Here is a 19,801-nt window from a genome sequence, read left to right as displayed (position 1 = left end):
ATTATGCCTTGTTAAGAGGGAGCAACTTTGCCCCTGGTGCTCTGCTCTGCTCCGCTCCTCACAATCACTTCGCCCAGGTCTCATTCTGAAGGACAGGGCAAAAGGCAGCAGTTATCTAAGGGTGGGGGTATGGAGCACTCCAAAGCAGATTTTTCATTTCTATCCTGAGAAGACTTGACACTGATAGAAAACATTGTCTGGGAGACTTCTCGATTTTATCTTAACAATTAGACCTCAAATCCTACTGTGCATGAAATCTGTTCTTCCTCACAGAATAACCATGTCAACATCATATAATACTTTATTTTGTAGCTATTAGAAGCCAGGGAAGACAATTCAAGATAAAAGGGATTAGATATGTTTAAAAAAAAAAGACCTATAGAAAAAAGGAGTAATCAGATTCCAACTCATAACAAATATTATTCCTGTTCCATGGAGGAAAGAAAAAAGTAGCAAGTATAGGAACTGGCTTCTTCTCCTTCCTATGCCTTCCTCCATTTAAATCTCCTAAGGTTTCATGGGGGCAACCAGGTTTCTTTTCTATATCCCATCTTTAAAAAAAAAAAGGACAAAAGTTCTGTGGTAAATATATTCACAACAACCAAAAAAGAACACCTACTGAGACTGCTTATGTATAACCAAACACCTCATGGGATTTGGTTTCTTGGTATGGTGGTTTAGGGTTATGGTTTCATGGGCCATTGCAGTTAACTGCCCTAATACCACCTTTAGTGCTTCTGTTCTACCTCCTAGTTTGCTGTGTAGTGCCTGGGGTCTTAAAAGCTTGCAAGCCGCCATTCAAGGCACAACAATTGGTCTCTATTCACCTGAAGCAAGAGATGAAGAAGAGTCAGGGATCAGAGGAGGTAATGGAATGTGTGGCCAATTGTCTCCATGAACAACTGTCTCTTTTGCCATGAGACCAAAAGAACTGAATGGTGCCTGGCTACCATTACTGAAAGTTTTAATCAAAGATTCTATAGAATAATCCTTATTAAAAGGGGGAAAAATGGAGTACAGAACTGCAAATTCTCGTAGAATGTAGACTTTCTGGAGCCATGAACACTGGCTGAATGAACCCCCAATACAACTGCCCTGAGATAATCTTTAAACCTTAAGCCAAAAATATCCTCTGAAGTCTTCTTAAAACCAAACAATAGTTTAACTTAACTAGTAAAGAATGCCTGCCTTGAGCATTATGCTCTTTTAAGATCTATCTATATGGGATCAGGAAACCCTGGTGGTATAGTGGTTAAGTGCTACAGCTGCTAACCAAAGAGCTGGCAGTTCAAATCCGCCAGGCGCTCCTTGGAAACTCTATAGGGCAGTTCTACTCTGTCCTATAGGGTCGCTATGAGTTGGAATCGATTTGATGGCACTGGGTATACGGGATCAAACTGACAACAGCAACTCAAAAGATTAGATAGGAACCTTAGGGGGCAGTGAGTTTATGTCAATGGGGGAAGAACAACTTGGAAAAGGAGGGTGAGAACGGTTGCACAGCTTGAAGAATGTAATTAATGTCACTAAATTGTGCGTGTAGAAACTGTTGAACTGGTATTATGTTCCGCTGTGTATATTCTCAACAACAACAACAAAGACTCAGGCCTGACTGACCCCAACCCAGAGTTCATTCTGTTTTAGATCCCTCATTCTTGGAGCAGGGGTCTCTTTTCAGAGCAGCACTCTGTGCAGTGGGCCAACATGTCCTTCAGCACTGCTGGGTTCTGGGCAGAACAAACACAGCCACAGATCAGCCACAGACAATGGTTAGAAAGCCCTATAAAACAAAAAAATCATACACGTGAGGAACGTGCGTCTTAGGTCAATCAAATACAGGAGATCAAACGGGCAGCTCCTGTCCAAAAGCAGGATGAGAAGGCAGGAAGTGGGCGAAAGGACACAGGGAACCTGGGGTAGAAAGGGGGAGTGTGCTGTCACATTGCAGGGACTGCAGCCAATGTCACAAAACAATATGTGTATAAATCTTTCAATAAGAAATTTTTTTAAAGTTTTTTCTATAGTAATTTTTTTTAGCAATACCCAGGCAATATAGGTTTGTTGCAGAACTTTCAATCACCGAATGTACAAAATAGTCAAGTATGGCCGTAAGGTTGTGTGGGACAAAGAACGTAGTTTGGCCTTTCGATTCTGGTTTCTGAAAATAACCCAGGCAATCAAGGTGCCTTTGTTTTATGCAATTAGGGTCTACACAGGCCCCATACCTGGCTAACTTCAGAAATGGAGGGGAGCCTGATGCAGTCATACATATTCATTGAGGTCTCCATGACTAGGGGACCTGGCACCTTGGAGCTCTCTCTCTGGTGCTTCCTGGACCAGTGAGAACATTCACACTCAAGAAGGTGTGACACATCCTGGGGACAATGAAGGCCCCATGCTGGGAACTCACTCAGATCTTGCCTTATGTGTCCTTACGCTCGTATCCTTTCTGGTTATAATATATGGGTTAACTGTTAAGTATGGGTAACAGTCTCCATGAATTTTGTGAGCTGTTACAAAAGAGAATTAAAGAACCCACAGGGGCAAGGAGCCAGCAGGGGCTGGAGGCAGAGTGTCAATTTGGGTAGACCCAGCTCTGGGTGGCTGGGTAACAGAGAAAGGCTGGGTGATAGTGAAAGAATAGAGTCCTTCTAGTTTGAGACCTAGTTCCAGGGGACTAAAGAAAGAGAGAGAGAGGTGCCAGCTGATCTGAAGTACAGGGAGTTGTGCAGACTCCTGAGCCTAGGGCTGCTCCCTGATGACCTGGCCTCAGGTACCCAGGGATGCTTTGACTTGGCTCAGGATAGCAACGGATGAGATCTGATCTAACTCTGGGTGGTTAGGGTCAGAGAGAGGAAATGCCACGGAAGTGGCTGGCGACAAGGAGTGGAAATGTGGGAAGGTGAGGTCTGGATTCACTTCCTGATGGGAACTAGATTCATGCTGATTCTCACCACAAAGTTAGTGATAAAGGTGGGGTTTGCCCACCCTATCCCTTCTGTAGTGAACTCCACACAAGTAAATAGCCAGCCAGACAGTCAAACAGAGTTTCTGAGGGGTGGTTGTTATTGTTGTTAACTGTCGTCAAATCAGCCCTCAACTCATGAAGATTCCATGTGTTACTCCATAGAGTTTTCTTGGCTGTAACTGTTATGGAAACAGATCAGGCCTTTCTTCCGTGGCACCAGCAGGTGGGTTTTCTGAGGGGTATCTCTTTCATTTTTTACCAGGAGGAGGGGGATGGGGAAGAAGGTCATATACCACTGTGGACTGCGCTAGGGGAAGTCCACCCTCCTCGGTGCCTCACTAGCATCAGGCGTGACCCTAAGCTGAGGTGTGGTGCACACCTTTAGGATTCAGCTCTGCCCTATACAATATATGTGCCAGGAAAGTTGTGTGACTGGCCCCTCCATGAAGTGAGCTGTACCTCAGGGTTCGAGCTCCCTAGACAGCTCCACTTCAAGGATTCTTCTTCCCGAGGCTTTAGAAGGTTCCACACTGTGCTCCGTGGCCTCCTTGTGCTCCTGCATACAACCCAGGGCTGGTGCTCTCTTCCGAGCACATCCACCTGAACAGCCCGCTAGAACCTCTTTTGCATACTGAGGCTCCACATACAGCTCTGTCTGAACAACTGGGTTCCGTGTTCTAAGAGACTAAAATACCAGTCAAGTGGACAACTGTCAGGAAGCTTGAAAATGCTCGGAAATAAGAAGCAGGTTGCTCATTGTCTGCGAGAACAAAATACTGGAAAGAGCCCAGATATCTTTCAAAAGAGGTTTGGGTGGGGAAAAACGCAAAGAGGAGGTGAGGAAATAAATTAAAGCACTTCTAAGAAATAAAGAAATAGAAGACACAACTATTACAAAGAATAAGGTGAGTCTGCACAAATGGACACGGCACGGGGGGTGGTGGTGGCAGCGGGCAGAAGCGAAGGGAGAAAGACCAAGGTTTGCTGGTAAGTGAAAAAAGCAAACTGAAAAACATTGTGGAAGGTACAATCTCATTTCAGGGGAAAAAAATAAAAGTACATTTGAGAATATATGGATAGATGTGGAGAGAGGGAGAGGCAGAGAGGGCATATGAGAATGAACGAAAAATAGATACGTACCTCAAAAAAAAAAAAAAGCAGATCTGGTGCCACACTGGTTAAACCCCTAACTGCTAGCCAAAAGGTTGGCGGTTTGAACCCACCCAGCAGCTCTGCAGGAGAAAGACCTGGTGATCGGCTTCTGTAAGATCACAGCCTAGGAAACCCTATGGGGCAGTTCAACTCTATCACATGGAGTCGCTATGAGTCAGAAATTGACTCAATGGCACACAACATCTCAAAAAAAAAAAAAATCCAAAACTGTTTACAGTGGGTTTTTTTTTAGGGGGGAAGGGGACCAAAGAGATAGAATACATTACTGGGAACTTTTATTTTGGTGCTTTTTACTTTTCTAGGTTCTACATTTCGGTTTTGTTGGAATTTTTTCAAATAAGCATGCACTATTTTTGTAACAAAATTAAGATGTAAAATAATGCACAGATTGTCAATTCTTTAACACGGACAGGACGGTATCCCCAAACAGCCTCCGTACACAGTAAAAGTCAGCTAGGTGGAACAGTGACCTCCAAGGGAGTTCATCTTTTTGTGTCCTTGGCTTTGGCAACACAGAACATGATTCACTGCATGACTCATAAGAGATAGCCAAGAAGGGATAACATAGACCGCCTTCGGAGATGGTGTGTTGTTTTTTAAATAATGCATTAGGTCAGTGCTAGTGGAAATCTTTACTACTTGTCAGAGTCATAACCTCCCAGGGCTAGGCAAGACCTACAAGGTAATTGACTCCACTCCCAGACCTTCAGTCCATCACATACCCTGTGGCCCCCCAACCAACTCAGACAGACAGCTATTCTATTCCAGGATTCCTAAGAAAGGAAATATCACCATTGCTTAAGACAAAATGCTTCAAAAGGTTGAAGGCTCCCCGCACTTCAGCGTACTTTCTTAAAGAAGGGTTCTGGCTACAAGAATTATTCCCACTCTCCCAAAGTCTATAAGCCCCACTGATAAACATGTTTACTAGTCCAAGAAATTTCCCATCACTATAAGCTAACCTAAAGGTCAGCAGTTCAAACTCACCAGCTGCTCCACAGGAGAACAATATGGCAGTCTGCTTCCATAAAGATTACAGCCTTGGAAACCCTATGGGGCAGTTCTACTCTGTCCTATAGGGTCACTATGAGTCGGAATCAGCTCAATGGCAACGGGTCAGCTTTGGCTTGGATTGACAATTTTGATTTGATGGAAACTACTGTATAAAATCCAACATTAGGACATATGCTACTACTGCAGACTTTCGTCTGCAATTAAGATGTGCTATCATCAAGAGACGGTATGCTTTTGGGTCAAGACTCATGGTCCAAACGGCCAAGTTAGCCACAGGCAAGCTATCATAGAGATTTAATACTATTTATGACTAAATTGTTTTTGTAATAGAACTTGTTATTACAACAGTTAAGTTTGAGGATTTAAGGGCTATTCATTCAGTTATATGTATGTAGAGCAAGACTTAAAGAAACATGAACCCAGGGACAATTAAATACCTTATTCATTAAGCCTTAATTGTTACCAATGACAGCTTAATCTAAACTAGATTTTACCACCTGGTTTATGCATAATCCCCTTTAAATTCACTCCAAATATTCATACTTAATGTGAAAAGTCCACTCAGGACACAGTAATTACTTCTCCGTTTCAGCAGTATCAGCAGGTTGTTGTTGCTCGGTGCCACCAAAGTTGATTCTGACTCATAGGGACCCCATGCACAACAAAACGAAACACTGCCCGGTCCTGCTTTGTTTCTGCCCATTTTTGCAGCCACTGTGTCAATCCATCTCGTTGAGGGTCTTCCTCTTTTTCGCTGACCCTCTACTGTACCAAACATGATGTCCTTCTCCAGGGACTGGTCCTTCCTGATTACATGTCCTCACTTCTAAGGAACATTCTTGCTGTACTTCTTCCAAGACAGATTTGTTCATTCTTCTGACAGTCCTTGGTATATTCACCATTCTTTGCCAACACCATAATTCCAATGCATCAATTCTTCAGTCTTCCTTATTAATTGTCCAGCTCCGTGTATGAATATTCAGGTCTCTCGTGAATATTAGCCTGGGATTTCCCTAAGCAGAAAGCATCAACAGGGCTCTTCAATCTTTGAATTGTCAGGGGCTCTCTTGCTGAGCCAAGCACACTCAATCCACATGCAACCAAACGTTTATCTCTGGGAATGAGGAAAACATACCTTTTTCCTCATCCTTGCAGTAGTTCACGTGAGGTTGTGAAGGTCCTTCTGTAAACAGTAGCCTGGGATCTACCTAAACAGAAAGCGTTAGGTTTTCTTTACGTTAATTCTGGCTCTCTGCTTCCTAAACAAGTTTATTTAATGTCAAGTCTATAATAACTGGTCTCAGAACAACCATACTCACCGAGGATTAGAAATAAAACTTTGTATGAGGATTTGGAGTCCTTGGGTGGTACAAATGGCTAACACGCTCAGCTGCTAACCAAAAGGTTGGAGGTTAGAGTCCACGCAGAGGCACCTCAGAAGGCCCGATGATCTACTTCCAAAAGGCCACAGCCTTGGAAACCCTATGGAGCACAGTCCTACTTCTGCATGCGTGGGGTTGCCATAAGCCGGAATCGACTGGACAGTGTAACAACAAGACAGCTGAGAAGCATATGACCAAACGCAAATAAACAATTTGCAAGTCCTCTGTTTCTCCTAAATACTCCGGGGTGATGGGTGGCTTTACACCAAATCCCCAGTCTGCAGGCAGCACCAGTGTACACAAAGGGGCAGAGCCTGGAGCCTCTGGCAATGAGGCACCATTAGCATCCCACGTGGCCCACCTGAGGGTTCAACAGGAGCTTACCTATCAGGTTGGAACCAGCCCTGGCAAAGCCATAGCCTGATAAAGGCAGAGAAAAAAAATGAGTTATGGCGGAAGATGTTTTATAAACAGTTGAAAGGGAGGAAGTTTAGGGAGGCAAACAAAAGTGGCCCATTTCCACGCGCTTCATTTAATTTATATTTAGCTTTCCCATTCTCGGTAATTGAATGCATTATTTATTTTGGCCAGCAAGTGCTGTGTGTGGCTTTAAGAACAATAATAGGCTTTTAAGGTCTAGCGCCGCAACATTTAAAGACTCAAATAAAAATCATCAGATAAATTATTCAACACAAAGTAGACGCCACATTCCTGCTCCCCTGCGGTACCTTAAAGGGAGTGACAAGGCGGACGAGGAGCCCAGACTTCTAACACCGAGGGCGCCGTCTTTAACAGCCTCTTTGCACAGCGCACCCTTGCGCAGTGTATGGGGCTGTGCTCATACTGCTCGCCCTCAGTGTGGACCGAGGGCAGCACAGTGCTGCACAACACGAAGAAAGCCACATGTGACCAGCCCAGATGGGGTAGTGCCGGTCAGGGCTCACACCTGGTCTGGCTTGCATGGATTGAACTGTGTCCCCCAAAATATATGTGCCAACTTGGCTAGGCCATGATGCCCAGTATTGTCATCTGATGTGACTTTCCCATGTGTTGTAAATCCTACTGCTATCATGTTAATGAGGCAGGATTAGAGGCAGTCATGTTAATGAGGCAGGACTCAATCTATAAAATTAGGTTGTGTCTTAAGTCAATCGCTTTAGAGATATAAAACAGAGAAGGAAGCAGGGAGACAGGAGGATCTCATTACTACCAAGCAAGAACAGCCAGGAGGAGCATGAGTTCTTTGGACTGGGGGTCCCTGTGCTGGGATGCTCCTAGACCAGGGAAGATTGATGACAAGGACCTTCCCCCAGAACTGACAGAGAAAGCCTTCCTCTAGAGCCCAGCACCCTGAATTTGGACTTCTAGCCTCCTAGGCTGTGAGAGAATAAACTTGTGTTTGATAAAGCCATCCACTGGTGATATTTGTCACAGCAGCACCAGATGACTAAGACACTGGCTTAGCCCTGAAAGAGATTTCAGACAGTGATGCTCGGATTTTCTCTACAGCAGAGGGCTGTCTGGCTGGAAGGGGAGGTGTGTAGCTGCATTCTGCATTAACGTTTGACATGAGCTGGCAAGTGTCCTTATTAGAGAAAGAGGGTGGTGGTGGTGGTGGGATTCTAGGGTGGTGCGTGTGCCCAAAGCCCTGTCCAGGTGCCACTGCTCATTTGGAAGCTCCTTGGTAAATACCAGCATCTCAGGCGATAGAAGACACAGCTGCTGAGGCAGTGCAGGCGTCGGAGGTGATGAGGTGCAGCTCCTCCACATGGCGCTGGCTTGGTGGGCCCAGACGCTTGGGTGAGGGGAGGGTTGAGACCCTCGAATGAAAGCTGAGGAGACTGACAGGGGTGCTGCCAGGATGGAAATGCCCCCACTCAGCTCTGTCTGCACTGGTACTGCCAAGGAGGCCCAGTGGGAGTGAGAAGTCTTAGCAGCCTTGGGTGTATGCCAGCAGTTGTTTGTCAGCTGCCATCGAGTAGCTCCCCGACTCATGGCGACCCATGCACAGGAGACTCAAACACTGCCCAGTCCTGTGCCGTCCCTGCGATGGCTTGTAGGTCAGACCTTTGTGAGCCACAGGGTTTTCACTGGCTGATTTTCAGAAGTAGATTACCAGGCTTTTCTTCCTAGTCCATTTTAGCTTGGAAGCTCTGCTGAAACCTGTTCAGTATCATAACAACATGTAAGCCTCCACTGACAGATGGGCGGTGGCTGTGCTTGAAGCGCACTGGCTGAGAATCAAACCCGGGCCTCCCACATGGAAGGTGAGAATTTTACCAATAAACCGCCACTGCCCTCGTGTCCCAGAAGAAAGGACAGTAAAAGCCCAGCAGTTTCCTCCAGAGAGTGTGGCCTGCTGCAGCCTGGGCTGGTTTATTATTTTCTGAACGCAGCTGATACTTCCTGTTTTCTCTGCCTAGAAATGCCCTCCCTCTGCTTTTGCCCTGACTTTATGACACGTTTTAGGTCTCAACTTCCATGTCAGATAATTTGGTGGTAGTGGGGGTGGGGGGCTTCCATCAAAAATGGTGACTGAGTTTTCAAGTGGGTAATCCCTACTGCAGCCCTTTCCTCTACAATGCCTATCTTCCTATTCCTGAACGCAGCACTGTCAACTTCTGTCATGCAACATTGGGGTATTTATCTTGTGAGGTTACTAAAAATGGTTCAATATTCAAGTCTGCAGAGATGTACCTTTGCATGCTATTTATGCACATAGTTTAGAGTGGATTCAGTCATCCTGATAACGTCACTCACTTGCACTTTGATGGGTATACCTGAGGAAGAGAGGGAGGGGAGGACCAGCAGCTAACATGCTGGAGATTGCACAGCAACCAGGGCCATGAGGGGACCTCTCGGGGGTGTGCTCCAATGATAAAATAAAATATAGCAGGGAGGGTGCAATGCCAGCTCATCCGGAGTGGCATCAAGACGTGTGTGCAAGCCTTCATTAATTCGTAAAACATCTCTGGAGTCCCTACACTGTGTAAGACAGCAAGGCACACACATTAGACAACGTGAGCGAGAACACATCTTTCTTTACTATAAAGGGATCTGATCTCTCAAAAATCATTCCAACAGGGTGGACTCCTTCTAAGGGTCAAAAACCAGTAATTCTATTCTGATCTCAACAGTGAGTTCTGCCCACAAACACAATGGTTAAAGAAAGCCAGGAAGGGACACAGATTTCTCCACTGTGGAATAAAATAGACTAACATGCCAAATAAATCAAGTGCAGAACCTGCTCCCCCATTTCGGGTGGAATGTCCACTAAGTCAGCAGGTCAACGTTCTACAAAGGCTATTGCAAAAAAAAAGTGCTAGGCATTTCACTAATCTTTCTTATTTTTTTTGAGGAGGCCAGTGGATGTCTACACTCTGGATTCAGACAAAGGAAACTGCAGAACTGATAAGGGTTAGGAAACCAACAAAGAAACGGCCCTCCTCAAATAGTTCTTGGAAGCAGCAAATCTTTGGTGAGGCGGGAGTCTTGACTTAGCTTGAGAATTTTTGTTTTGCCTCTTTAAAAAAAAAATAGTATGAAGCACTGTAGTGGATCCAGTCATAAACTCACCCAGGATCTACAACATTCAAGGTCATGGTCCTGAGCTTATCAAGCTGGGAAAGGCACATGAAGGCTTTCGAAGCCTCCAGTCACAGTTCACAGCTCTGGCACCTGATGCTCAGAATCTGTTCCTAATGTTACAGGTGAGACCAAACTCAGGCGTTTCCACCCAGTGGGAACCTGCTGTTCCTGAGCTTTCAAACAGGAAACCAGCTGACGAGAAGATTTAAAAATATCTAACATCCAAGGAAGCGACTTCTGATTTCATTTGGAAAGTCAACAGGTTTTTGGTGGTGGCTGTTAATTTTTGTTTCATTATTTTGTTTCTTGCTAACCCATCATTTTTATCAAAACAGGCATTAGGAGAAAGTTCCATGTTTCCTAACACATGATGAAGACAGGTGCCTGCTTTTGTGGGGCTTACATTACTAGTTGAGGGGGGGAGGGTACCAGAAAATAAAAAAACAGTTGCCGTCGATTACAACTCATAAGCAAGCAAGCAAGCAAACAAACACAAGTAAGAGAACATCAGATGACGGTGACTGCTATGGCGATAGTAAGGACGATGCACAGAGCATGGTGGGCTGGGGAAGTACTGGCTACTTCAGCTAAAGCAGTTAGCACCTCAAGAGGTGAGGCTTGATTCTCATCACCTGCCTGGTAATTAAAAAAAAAACAAAAATCTGGGAAGATCATTCTAGAAAGAGTAAACATCAAGTGCAAAGGCCCTGGGTTAGGAAAGAGCTTAGCATGTTCCAAGAACAGAAAACAGCCTGTGTGGCTGACGCATAGCCCAAGATGAAGCCAGAAGGCAGCCAGGCACCAGATCTGATGGGGACCTTGAGGCAAGGCATTTGGTCTTACTACAAATGTACTGGGAAACCACTGGAGTCCCCATAAGTTGAAAGCAAAACCAAGAAGAGTCTGGAAAGGCTTTTGGATAACAATACTTGAAGACTTTGGTGACCAGAGCTTCCCCAGACCAGTTGGGATACCAATGATGGTGAGAACTGCCAGGGCAAGAGTTAAAAAATGAAAAAGGATCACTTTCCAACTGGAAAGAGTCAGGCAGCAGGTGGCAGTGCTAATCCAGGCATAATCCCTGATGTTGGGTAGGAGAAAGTGAAGGTGGGGGAAGAACCATCACTGAAAACATCGATCGACCTCACACAGGGCTACAGAAATCCCCAAAGTATGCAGTTAAGCTTTCCTACTGTCTGCTTTCTAGAACCCCAATCTCAGTGCTGAAAGTATGGATCCGAGTCAGATGGCTCAGGGGCCAAGTGCTGCTGGCTCAGTCACTCACGAGTGGACCTACCTCAGACAAGCTCCCTACCTGTCCCTGCCTCCATTTTCTCAACTGCGAAATGAGGCATCAATCACAGGACTGATCCCATGTGACTACTGGAAGAAATAAGTGAGACTGTGTGCAAAGGGCTTGCCCCATGGCAAACGCTCAATAAATGTCGCAGGATTTCTTTTACTCTTTGTGTAATGGCCTGCTGGAAGTGTGCCCTGCAGCCAACTTGCCAGGACTCTGACCATGTGCCCGTGGCACACTTGGTTCCAGTAGGTGACAAGTCTATCCTAGGGCAAACACTTGGAGCACTCCGCCTGAGCACTTTCCCTTGACTCCAGTGAGAAGCAGACCAGAAAAGCCAGGAAGTCAACGCCCCCAGAAGCAGTTCTCAGCCATCAACAGACTGGAGTAAAGGGTAAATATAAATAACCGAGCTTCTGCCCCTCGGGTGGGTTAACATCAAGGCATGTTTGACAGCAACTCCCAGAGGTCCTGGGGGGGAATGAACCTTAGCTGCCCGCAGCAGTAACCTGCCCACTGATGCATCCATTATTGGCTTCCTTCCCTCCCTGTTTCACCTCCCCATCACCCTGCTGACACCCCCTGGGGTCGCCTAGAAAATAAACTCCTTCCACTCATCCTTGCCTCAGGCTCTGCTTCTCTGCCTGGTACAGAAAGATCAATCCTGAGCAGAACTGTTTGTAACAGCAAGCTGTAGGGTATTTGCTCTACACAGATCAGATTCTACTCGTGTGTCTCCGGGGTTTCAAGCAAACATCAACACCAACAAAAAAACTCAAATGAAAATAAACATGCATCTCCTGTGATTAAGCAGTCCGAACTTTCGAAATCTTCTACACATACTCAGCCCAGGATGTCTGAGCTGCCTGACCTGGGCAGTCTGAGGTAGACTTAAGAAGGTTCTTACAGGAAAATTAAATATCTATGCTCTACAACCTTTCTCTGAGATCTGCCTTCACAAATGTGCATATGTCCAATGTGCTTCCTACTAGAGGAACAGATTTAAAACTCATCATTTATCACTTTTTTTCTTTTGTCCTCGAAAGAAACTCTCTTCTCTACACACACACACGCGCGCGCAGGGTTGGGTTTCCTAAACAAGCGAGTGCCCACCAAGAGAGAATGACGGGCTTACCTTGGGAAAGGCACTGGTTGGCCAAGGCGACCTGACCAGAATGCAGGTAGAGATTGAGCCTCGTGAAGATTCCCACCAGGGAGGGAATGGTAATGAAGCAGTAGGCAACGCAGGCCTAGAAGAGAGGGGAGAGCCCCAGCAGGTTAATCTGCAATGCCAGTGGTCTAGATTAATACTACTGCTTGCATCCATCCCGTATTTTCAAGTAAAAACACTTAAACCAGTTAATCCCCCATTTTGAGCCCCAATGGGTTCCCTCTTGCCTCTGCTGTACCTGACGACATTTGGGAGGACGGGGAAGGGTCATGGTATATGAAAAAAAAAATCCTCATCCGTCATTGCGGGAAGTAGGTAACATCTCATGTTGATAAAGTAAGTAACATCTGTTTAAACCAATTACTTATAAATACGGAGAGAATTAAAAGAAAAAAATTGCTAAAAAACCCTTGAGGGAACTGACCAAGGATGGGGGAATGAGGTGAGAAAGGGCAGGGCTGGGATGCTTATTTTTAACTGTTATCTTTTTGGTACAGCTTCATTTTTAAAATCATGGGCATGTATTGCTTTGATAAAATTCTATGTAGGGTACTCAACAAGCTGAATTTTTCTCCCCCCAAACTTGTACATGACTCTCATCAAGAGGAAGAAAGGCATTAAAAAAAACCCATTGCCATCAAGCCAATTCTGACTCACAGTAAACCTACAGGACAGAGTAAAATGGCCCCATAGGGTTTGCAAGGAGTGGAATTTGAACTGCCAGCTTTTGCACTAGCAGCTGAGCTCTTAACCATTTGCCACCAGTGCTCCACAAAAAAAAAAAAAAAAAGGCACTAGGCCTTCCAAATTACAGGCCAAAGTTATGGACGTAACTCAGCCAGCATACACAAATACAAATCTACCTCTCCACCTCCTCATAACACATATTAAAATTCAGATTCATCTGGTGGTTTCTTTTAAAAACATGAAGGATGTTGATTAGCCCACAGATACTCAAGGGAATTTTAATCTGAAAAAGCAATCTTAAACCACCCTTATCATGACACACTTGTTTTTTTCTCGGAATAGCAATTTAGTAACCTGAACACTAAACTACTCACTGAAGTTCAAAGCCTGAGAGTTCGTATCTTTAGAACGTACCCGAACAAAAGCAGCTGTCTTTCTGGAATGATTTCCTTTCATTACTTTTCTCGTTTCCATGGCCAACCGGTTCACACTCTGGATTTGTTAACAAATAAAATGACAATGAAATGATGGCTGACACAGGTTAACATATTCCACAGAGATCTGGACATTAACTACATACAAGGCGATGCGGACAATCTGGCTGGGGCCAGGACTAGTTAGCACCGAACCCTGCAGTGCCAAAGAAGTCATTGGGCCTGATTCCATCTCAGCTTATGCAAACACCTCCAGGCAAGGTGAACAAAAGGCACTCAAGGAGTCAGTCATGCCTATCAACCAACATTAAAAATGACCATTTTCTGGTTTAAGGAGTAGCCACGGTTCACTTATTCTATTTTCAGAAATCCTACACACTAAGCTTAGAGATCTGAAAAGAAACATCCAAATCTGAGAGCAGAGCCATTTAGTTATGCAATAGGAACAAGAACAAGAAGAGGATTAACAGTAACAACAACGTCTAGAAGGTACTAGGTGCTGCTCCGAGAGCTGCACATTCCCCAGCTCATGTAACCCTCACAACCCTGCCAAGTGGGTAGTCCCACTTCCCTCATTTTACAGACGAGGCCTCTGCATACAGGTCTTAGGGTCAGTGATGCTAAGGCACCTGATAACCAACAAACAAATACATTAAAAAGGCTGTTTCTCCTAAATTTACACGAAGCAACTGAGGAGCCTTAGAGAACTCTTCCACAGATATGGAAAGTTTGGGCGTATGGTTCTCAAACTGTGTAGACCAAGGCACCCAATGGTGCTACAGGGAACTCACAGGGGCACGTCACTGAGGGGAAACACAGCCCTGCTCACTGACTAAACACTGCTGGAGGCCCTGGCATGAGGGAGTGCAGATAAAACACTGCTGGACTGCATTATATCCCCTGTGGTGGGACCCTAATTTTGCAACGCTGAGTTTGGGACAGCTGCTGAGATAAAAAGCAAGTACTGGGCTAAGGAGAACTGCCCCGTAAGGCTTTCAAGGCTGTAACTCTTTACAGAAGCAGACTGCCACATCTTTCTCCCTTGAAAGGGCTGGTGGCTTCGAACTGCCAAGCTTTTGGTTAGCGGCCGAGCGCTTTAACCACTGCGCCACCAGGACTCAAAAGATCAATGAGGAAAAGTAAACGAGGGTGATGGTGTCCAATCCAACTCCAGGTCCAAGAAGTCGTGCAGTACCCAACAGTTACACACGCTTCATTACAAAGTAATAACTGTGATTACCTGTTGCCATCGAATCGATTCTAACTCACAGCGACCCTATAGGACATAGTAAAACTGCCTGATATGGTTTCCAAGGAGCAGCTGGTGGATTTGAACTGCCCAACCTTTTGGTTAGCAGCTGTAGCTCTTAACCACTGCATCACTTGGGCTCCAATTGTGATTAGGAGAAAAACAAAAATATCATTTTTCCTTCAATTTATGTATATTGCTTTTTCAAATGGCTACCAAGTTGTTGGGGCATAAATACTTAAGTTGTTTGAACCTAACTACTTAACAGACAGAACTATCATTTATATTGGCCTGGAGGGCACTGTGAAAAGTCACTGAGAGAAACACCAATCCGAGACAGTTTGGGAACCTCTGGTTGAGGCAACAAGAGACTCTAGGTTAGTATTTCTATATTTATCGGTGTTTAAGTCACTTAAGTGTTTGCTGTGAGTATTCGGAAATAAGAATATGCAAATTTCAGCAAAAAAGAAGTTGATAAAAACCATCCAAAGATTTAAGCAAGGTTATAGAAATTATCAGCCTTTGAGAAACTACCTTTTGTGCCCTAGTGAGCAGCAGTACAGGATCAAATGAATCCCAGATTAAGATCAATGCCTGGCATATTTGTTGAAAGAAATGAATGAAAATCCTTACATGAATCAACTGCACAAGAACAGGTTCCAGATTGCAAAACATCGACCTGGCCTCAACGTAGAAACTCAGCTGCTGTTCAAAATCACGGCCAAAGGAAACCTAGAACCAAGGAGAAAGATGTTGAGAAGGACAGACAATGTTATTTCTAGGCAGGTTTGGATGAGCACACAAACCGAGAAGATTTTTCTTTGGGTGAGTGCTGTGATGACAACATCCCAAAAATCGTACAGATCTGAATGGGTGGAAATTTAAAGAGAACCCAAATTTAAAGCCAACACACACTGGAATAGCCTCTATCTAGAAAGGCTTTACATTACTGTACGCAGCATATGACCAAAATATTACTATTTCATCTTGTTGACGTGAGCACTGAACTAGAACATAAAAAGGCCAAAGGGTTTAAAACAGTCTCAAAACTTAAAGAGGATTTTCCATCCTATGAGAAAACCACTGGGAAGGAAATAATGGAATGTTGCCTGCCAGCTGTGGCCTTTTCACAGAGCATAAATTTGGTTACTAGGAGCCATTTGTCAGAGGGGTTTCCCTAATAAAAGTCACACCTTTCTGCATCCTGACGGGGATTCCGACCTCAGCAGCTCACTGGTGGGCTGCCAGAGCCACGAACTGATGTTTCTCTACCATTAAAATTCCCCTCTTCTCCTATTTCTTCAAATTTATGAACAGCTGGTGAGTAAGACAAACGTTATGGGTATATCAGTCATTTTTGTCCAGAGAGGTTTAACATTACTGTTTCCATTACAGCTATCAGGTTTCACATCTTATTTCCTCATATTCTTTTCCATTGTAACTTGCTGACTTTCAGACAAAGCCACGAAACGCATAAATACCACGTGGTCAGTATATAAATCAAGGACACAGGAGAGTCACCTGGTAAAATCTAGGTGTATTTCCTAACATGGGAGTGTTAGCACTGAAAGGCTAACCCTGAATGTTTATCAAAATGGATATTTTACCCACGGAGTCAGGAGGGCAGTTATAATCGGCCCTAATGATTGAAAAAGTCACATTTCCAAGGTTATTTTCAAAGTGATCTAGGCATTTTCATTTCGGTCAGCTTTGGTCCCGACATTCCCATTAAAATTGGAATTTCAGCTTTGCACACCACGAATTAAGGCAAAGATTGTTCCGGTTCAGGATGGTGCGGTGAACTGTATCCAAAGGCGGCTGCGATAATCTCTCCCACTCCCCTTATCCTTTTGCATGTCTTTTGGCCACTCTTCCCCATCAAGAGGTGGCATCTACTTCCTCTGTCCTCCTCTGGGGCTAGCCCTGACTGGCTCTGACCAGCAGAATGCAGCACAGCCACTGGGTGGATTCTGAGCCTCAGCCTAAAAAAGCCTTGCAGCTCCCATTTCTACCCTGGTGGAAACCAGCACCACGTAAAAGAGCTGAGGTGAAGCTAGTGAATGATGAAAGGCTGCATAGAAACAAACTGGCCACATCTGAGGACACCTCAGCCAACAGCCAGCACCAGGCCCCAGATACGTAAGCAAAGCCATCTAGGATCCTCCAGCCCCAATCTTGCTCCCCACCAGTCAACACCACATGGAGCGCACGGTCACCCAGCCAACCTATAGATTTGTAAGAATTAATAAATCACTGTTACTTCAAGCCGCTAAGTTTTGGGGTGGCTTGTTACGCAGCAACAGATAACTAAACGGATTGGGGAATGGACAACTGGTGTTGTCCATCCAGCATCCTTTCACCATTATTTGGTAGCAGCAGGTCAGCTGCTTCAGGGAACCCCTTCTCCCTACTCTGGGTCCATGGGATTCAGGTAGACCAGGTGCCTATGTCTCCCCGGTCTGACCAATCCCCTGCCCGATGATCCAAATTAATCCAAAGAGCTTAATCCTCAGACTTCTGCTTGAGTGCCTCATGCTGGTCTTCAGAGCTGGTGGGAAGGAAACGCAGAGCTCTCATGAGGAGCCGCCTGCCTGCATAGGAAGCAAGCCAAAGCTGGAGACAGATGAAGGTCCTGATGATATCACTGGAGCTGTTCCTCCAGAGAGCTCCATTCCTGGACTTTTTGGTCATATGAGCCAATACGTCCCCCCTCCTACCCCTTTAGTTTTTTCTTAAGCCAGTTTGTCTTGGCTCTCTTTGCCCCCAGGAGAGTCCTGGCTAATGTATGATGTTTCCTAATTTCATCTTATCTCAATAAAAATGAAAAGCACCAGGGAACATAATGTCAACTGCTCTCACCAGGATGAGGATAAACAATTACATCACATTTCCAAGTGCCCTAAAACTTCTTCCTCAATACTTACCATTTTTACAAATCCATTAATCAAATATGCCAGCATTCTTTTCTCATCCTCAAGAGTGAGTGCACTGAAATCAATAATTGTACATAATTAACATGGAGGTAATACATGAGCTTCTAAAGAAAAAAAAAAATTAAAAGGAAAGCAATTTAACAGGTAAGGACATTTTGTATCTTCTAGGTGTAAAACTCCAACATCCTGTACATTTTTCTTTTGAAGATAATTTAAATGTGTTTCCCATTTCCCTCAAATACATCAAAGATTCCATTCTCAAGACCTAGTAACCAAGAAAAGAGAAGCCTACTTTCTCTTCTTTGAACTCTGGGCAGCGAGTTCTAAATTCAAATTTTCTATTTCATAGAAATTTTGTTCAATATTTTATTATAAAAAATTTCTAACATATGGTAAAGTTGAAAGAATTTTCCAAAGAACAACACATACGCAACACTAAGATTCTATCATTAACATTTTACAATATCTGCTTTATAACTATTTCACTCTCTCCATCCATCATTCCATCTTACTTTTAAGATGTTATTTCAAAATGAATTGTAGAATGCCATATGATTCTATTAAATAGACAATTCAACATAAATATAAGAAAATGTCAGGTCCTTATAGTTTTGATTGTATAAGTAAAGGCCTATAAAATTGTTCTCCAAATTTTATTTAAAAATTTTAAGAGCTCCCAAAAAAAACAGGAATCAAGGTTTTTACTTGTTAGTTTGTTCCAAGGGGGGAAGTAAGGGTTGGCAAAGATTGCAAACCACCCCCTACTGTACAATGTCTCCTTTATCCTTTGAGAATATGTTTCCCAGGCGCCTTTATAGCTAGGTATGGCCCTATGACAGTTCTGGCCAATGGGATATGAATGTTGGTGATATGCATGCCTTCCAAGTCTTGCCCTTAAAAGAAAGCTGCTATCCTCCAGTGCTCACAGGCGGGAATGCGGACATGGTTGAGAGAAGTCAGCTTCCACATGCAGACAAGCACAATACCCCAGAGGGATGGCAGAGCAACAAGAGAGAGGGAACCTGGGTCCCAGGATCATGTTCTGAAGCAGAGTCACCTCTGAACTCGGGACCTACCCACACATTTACACAAGAGAGAAATAAACCTGTTTTATTTAAGCCACTGTTACTTGTCTCTGGAACAGCAGTCAGGCTAATACCCTACAGTACGAGCACCTTCCTGAGTGTTCTTTGTATATTTCTATTTTTGCCCAACTAACGTCTACCAGTTCTCTTTATTGCAAAAAGTCTTGATATTTCAATTTTTGTAACTACCCATCAATTTGAAAGCACAAAGAGTCATGGAAATAAATGATGCTAAAACTTAACAACAAAAAAAGAAATAACTATTAATCTTGTTGACATCTGTTATATTCCAAAATAATTTTCTCAATTCTTGTAAGATTTTCCAGTAAATCAATCTGTTGTGTTTAAACCTTCCTTGGGGACTAAAATTTCATCCACAAATAAGCGAGAATTGCCTTAAGCACACTCAGATGGCAGTGCAGAAAAGAACTGGGAAGCGAAGGAGAGGCGATTCAGCTTCTGACCCCAGGTGAGGCCTGTGGGTAGGTCTGGGGCCCAAGTACACTGAGCAAATAACATCCTTCAAGTAAGGAATGCAGGCAATTTCATTAGAATTTCAAATAACTGGCTAATAATGAGATGAAATTAAAGAATCGTGTTAGTGGATAAGTGAGCTCATTATTAAACTATCTGCTGCTCACAGAAGCCTCTGGGAGACAGGGAGTTTGAGTTCACTTGGATGAACCCAGTCTTTTTCTCCCAGCAGAAATCTCTGTATAAAAACATCTGTCATCTCATTTTCTCAAGAAGGCTACCCTCGGCCTCCCTCCTCTCCTGAACCAGAATGTCCTCCTTAGCAAAAATCTTAATAAAGTCA

General features: G+C 44.2%; 1 protein-coding gene across 1 annotated transcript in view; it reads right to left on the bottom strand.

Annotated features, from left to right (window-relative positions):
* VPS35L (VPS35 endosomal protein sorting factor like) overlaps nt 1-19,801 on the bottom strand; it is a 133,644-nt gene that overhangs the window by 32,374 nt on the left and 81,469 nt on the right. The window contains exons 23-26 of the mRNA XM_049904886.1: nt 17,891-17,954; nt 15,600-15,698; nt 13,698-13,775; nt 12,561-12,675 (exon numbers count right to left, since the gene is read on the bottom strand). Coding sequence (XP_049760843.1) covers nt 12,561-12,675; nt 13,698-13,775; nt 15,600-15,698; nt 17,891-17,954 — 356 coding nt within the window. The remainder of the gene's footprint in view (nt 1-12,560; nt 12,676-13,697; nt 13,776-15,599; nt 15,699-17,890; nt 17,955-19,801) is intronic.

The sequence above is a fragment of the Elephas maximus genome, chromosome 12, assembly GCF_024166365.1.
Source record: "Elephas maximus indicus isolate mEleMax1 chromosome 12, mEleMax1 primary haplotype, whole genome shotgun sequence".
Classification (NCBI taxonomy): domain Eukaryota; kingdom Metazoa; phylum Chordata; class Mammalia; order Proboscidea; family Elephantidae; genus Elephas; species Elephas maximus.
Note: the sequence above shows the minus strand (reverse complement) of the source record. Positions and strands in the feature narration are given on the sequence as shown.